The 4,785-nt window shown below is 37.7% G+C and overlaps 1 protein-coding gene across 1 annotated transcript; it reads right to left on the bottom strand.

Annotated features, from left to right (window-relative positions):
• Positions 1-845: 845 nt before the first annotated feature.
• LOC140949444 (uncharacterized) lies at positions 846-2,171 on the bottom strand. Its single transcript, XM_073398605.1, has one exon. It carries the CDS (start codon positions 2,169-2,171, stop codon positions 846-848), a length of 1,326 nt encoding a protein of 441 aa, XP_073254706.1.
• Between the last annotated feature and the right edge of the window lie 2,614 nt (positions 2,172-4,785).

Here is a 4,785-nt window from a genome sequence, read left to right as displayed (position 1 = left end):
TCTTTCAACAAAGAATTCTGTTTGATGAAACTTTGTGGAATGATGTGCTATCCAAATTAACCAATTTCTATTTTGAAAATTTTTACTAGTTTCTTACAAGAAGAGGGTGCTGACTTGTTATCAATTCAAGAAAAGCCACGTGTAGTAGAATAACCTTGTGACAACATACTAAGTCATCGTATTGACAGGGTTATAAAGTAATTTTGTGATATGTCTGGAAAACCAGTTTTGCCCTTCTGGGCTGTTTGGTCTTTTTCTCAGTGACTCTGTATTGACATGTATGTTTAAATTTTACATTGTAAATGGTTTGAACTTATGGTATTTTACATTGAGCAGCAACTAGCTGTTTCTTGGCAGTAGTACACTTCAGGAAAATTTAGTTTTATTTCAGCTGGTTAAAGTAGATCATTAATGCAATAAAATGGCATCTTCTGAAACCCCTTTTTTGGGTGAATTTTGTTTACATATTTTGCTTCACTAATATGCTCATTGATCAGAGGCCAGATTGACAAACCTTCCTAATCTAAGAGACCTCCTAAATATTGTCTGATAACAAAGTGCTATTATCATTTGACAAAAGTTAGGATATGCATTAGCTTAGGAGGCTTTGTGAATTTGGCTTAAGGATATTAAAATCAAATCACTGTACAATAAAGGAGCTTAACATTGTTGGTGATCTCAGAGATTTGATCCTGATATTCCAAATAGTATCGTGGGAGAAATTCTTCTTTTAAAAGTCGAAATTTATAAGCAATGTAAGGCTCATTAATGTTTTTACCACCACAAAATTTTGCAGTTTCTGATGTTTGATATTTCCTTGAATGATGATGTCAGCAAAGTTTCTCTTAGGAGTCTTGTGCCATGATTGGTGTCTGAAAATTGACCAAAAGTGCACAGACTGTCCAGATTTGATTAAGCAAACCAGTCTGATTAATAGGAAATACATTTTGCAGGATTTTGAATGTCTTGATTCTGCTTATTGCCCTCTCAACATGTATTCTCACATTTGGGATTTCCTGTGTCTCTTTTACTTGATCTTCTGTAAACTGACCCTGGTTATTAAGGAATGGAGGTATATTCAAAGTACACCCAAGAGGCTCAAGGAGGTCATTTATAACAAAACCTCTATCAGCCATTACATTGTCTCCTGTTTCAAGCAATGAGAGAATTCCAGACTGTTTAGTGATTTCCTTGTCTGATATGCCTCCAGTATACAACTGAGATACAAACGTAACACTACCTGAAGGTGCAATACCCAACAGTGCTTTAGCTGTAGTGGTACTTTTATACTGTGAGAAAACTCGAGATTGCCTCAACAAAGAGGAAGGTGTCTGGATCTGGAATTCAGTGGCATCAAGGATCACCCTTGTTGAAGGAAATTTCCTAAAGCTATCGGGCATTGTTTCTTGAATGACATGTTTCGGCAACCAGAAATTGATAGATCCCAACACAAAATAAAGCAAATTGATCCATGATGTAAATACCCTTGAAACTGTGGAACTAGAAATGTTGAATAAGTTAGCAACGTGGTGCAAAGGAAGACCCAAACGTAGTTTCACAAGGGTCAGAAAAAGTTCATCCATCTTTGATAAAGCTCTCTCAGTATAACCTGTACTCTTACTAGACATTTGTGTATTCTCAACACTATTAGACAAGGTCACATGAACATTTGGGCTCCAGTAACTCATGTCTTCAGCATGACATAAAACATAAGTCATAAATTCTCTGTAGCTGGCTGAATTTTGGAAGCCAGTATAAAAGTGGATATCGTCATCACTACCATCAAATCGTTTAAATGAAAACAACATACTCTCAGAACTTCTTTTTATCGTTAGAAAAATAGACATCAAAACCTGTATTTCATTATCCTTTTCTTGAAGCGTTGTCTCAAGCCGCGAGATATCACGGTCCTTCTCCTGACAGTTCTCGCATGGTTCTTTCGCTCCCACATTTCCAAGCCCAAATGAACTTGTCCTTGACAACCGCTGTTTGACTGGTGTTGCCCAGGAAAATACTGACGGAACTGCATCGTCCTTGAGAACTGTTTTGCCACCAAGTGTTGTTCGATAATCGCTCGCAGTAAAATGAAGAGAACACACTCGAGTGTGCTCCGATACAGTAAATGATTCTCCTTCATCACGACGTATTTTTACCAGCCATGCCTTCTTCATCAACTCACATTTTGGAAAACGATGAAATGACAGTTATTTTTCCCTCGTTGACTTAGTATGGCAGAGCGGAACACAACAACTGTTTACCATGCTGCACGCACTTTAATCCAAGATGGCGGACATATACCTCCAGTCACCAGTCCCCGCGCGGCATGCAAAAGGTCTATTGCGACTTTCAGCGGTCTAACGCCTTACCAATCCGAAATCAACTCTAATTTCTGCGACACTTTATCCAGAATTGCGATGACGATCCTGTCCCGTATTTGCTGATCGCGACTAGTCCCAAAATCGCAGTGTTCGGCTAATTCATAAAGACCTCGTTTTGAACGATGCAACTGTCTCTACTTGCTCTTGGTTCCTTTGGTGAAAACGTGTCCGTTTTTAATTCTGATCCGATTTGTAATACACATGCTCGTCAAACCTTGCGAAAACCACGTCCAATTTTGCATCGTCTCCAAGGACTTGGCCAACTGTTCGGCTTCTGTTCTCATTGTGTAAATGGGAGTACTGAATAAAGCACGGCGCCTTCCTCTTTGTGCAGTTTCGTTCCGAGTCGAAATTGTAGGAAATTCTGTCTCCAATCAAGCCAGTCGAGTGAGGAACTAAGGAACTATCTATTAATTTGAGTTTTTACTTTCATGAGGTATTACAGCAGCTAAACACCTTTAATTATACAAATTTTTGGTTCGAAAGAATTCTTCGTTTTGCGATATTTCCAGGCTTTTTATTTTTTAATTACATCAAGCTGCGGAACAAGGACAACTTAAACAGATTAGAGAATACAGTGTATATAAGTTTTACGGAGAAGACTTAGAATCGACTGAAAACGCAAACGCCTGTTGACAAATAAGCTACAAACTCTGAGGGTGAAACTTGTTACAGAGAGAGATCTTGCCCCTAATAATGTTGAGGCACAGCTGAAAAACCTCCCTGGTGAAAAACCGTTTGTAATAAATTCTTGAAAGCATGCTATGAATGTTGAGTGAGCTCTCAGCCACTAAAAATATTTGCGAACAAACATGCCACAAGAAAGATGAAGTCACTGTATAACCCTTTGCATTCCCCCCCTAAAAAAAATTGAACACGGCAGGTATTGGAAACCAGTTTGTTTCCGCATCAAATGCCAGGCAAGATCTAAAAATTCGGTTTCAACTAAAGCCTTTTATATACCTCACTACGTAAAACATACACCAAAGGTCAAATGTGGAGTCCCCATCATTTCCCCTCCCGCCAAGCGACAGAAAGTAACTTATGATATTATGTATATTTTACTTTTCAGGAGAAAAAAAGACAGTGTGTGTTGAGCACACCTTGGAAGCTGTCTCTACTTTGTCAAGAGCGCTCAAAACGACATTTCAAAGGGTTTCATTTCAGACATTTTCCGAGGCAACATTTCCCCATACCCCCTTGGAGCTAGCGCTTCGGCGATCAAAATCCCGTGGCCCCAAATTTAAGAGGCCCTGCGCCTAAGAAACGACCGATGATTTCCGCTTAAAGAATAAAATCGGCAGATTTTTATCTCACAAGTAGAGCTTACCTAATGCTATTCAAAAATGAATTTCTTTTGTTTCAGTTTCGCTTTAAACCAAAAATATCGAGCTGCAAACTTTTTCGGTCTGATAGCAGCAATACAATACAATACAATACAATACAATAAGAGTTTATTGTGAAAATACACTTAGCTACAATAATGGTGTGCTTTCACAGACGGAACCGAAATCGGGGTCTGTGAAAGCACGCCAGCTAATTTACAGGTATTCCACAAACACAATAAAATTAAGAGTTAAAAACTAGATATGGAATATTCTATAATTAAAATTATAACAATAAAATCTTAATAAGTATATCTTATATCTAAATAAATACTAAATTCAATAAAAAAGCGTCGAAATTATAAAAATTGCACTAGGTCAATTTGGCTAATGGAGCTCTTAAAAGACTTAAAATTCGTTATATTTCTAAACATGCTCGGAATAGAATTCCAGAGTTTCGGACCAATATAACGGACTGAGTTCAAGCCTTAAAGCTATAGCTAGCTGACGTTGGGTGTCCTGTGGATGATCAGCGCTCTTTTCGTTAAACATTCATTTCTACGACCACGAATTTCCAATAGCAGTGTCCTTTGAGAGGAGGAAAGTTGACTTGTGTAGCCACAGCAGCCTCAGTTTACTCGAAAACGAGATTGAGTACTGAAAATTATAATTACATTTTGTGAATCAATGACATCTTTTAATTAAGATGATGATCAGGCAGGGAAAACCTATCCTTCTGGCAACAAGAGACAGATGAACAAATAAATAATTACTTGAACAAATAAATAATTACTTTTAAGTAATTATTTATTTGTTCATTTGTCTCTTGTTGCCAGAAGGATAGGTTAATTTCCCTGCCTGATCATCATCATGATTAAAAGAAGTCATTGATTCACAAAATGTAATTATAAATGATGGTACAGTAATTTTGGCTGCTTTTACACATTCGCTTTACGAGTGGCCGTAAGGTATGTGTAATTATATTACTTACAGTTATAAAGCAGCTCTATTTTCTGAGACTTTTCAAGTGGCTCCCCGACATCAATGGTGGTTATTGCAAGGCATTCGTATATCCCCTCATG

Source organism: Porites lutea, chromosome 10 (genome assembly GCF_958299795.1).
Source record: "Porites lutea chromosome 10, jaPorLute2.1, whole genome shotgun sequence".
NCBI lineage: Eukaryota > Metazoa > Cnidaria > Anthozoa > Scleractinia > Poritidae > Porites > Porites lutea.
The sequence above is the reverse complement of the archived record's forward strand: the minus strand, read 5'-3'. Positions and strand labels throughout refer to the sequence as shown.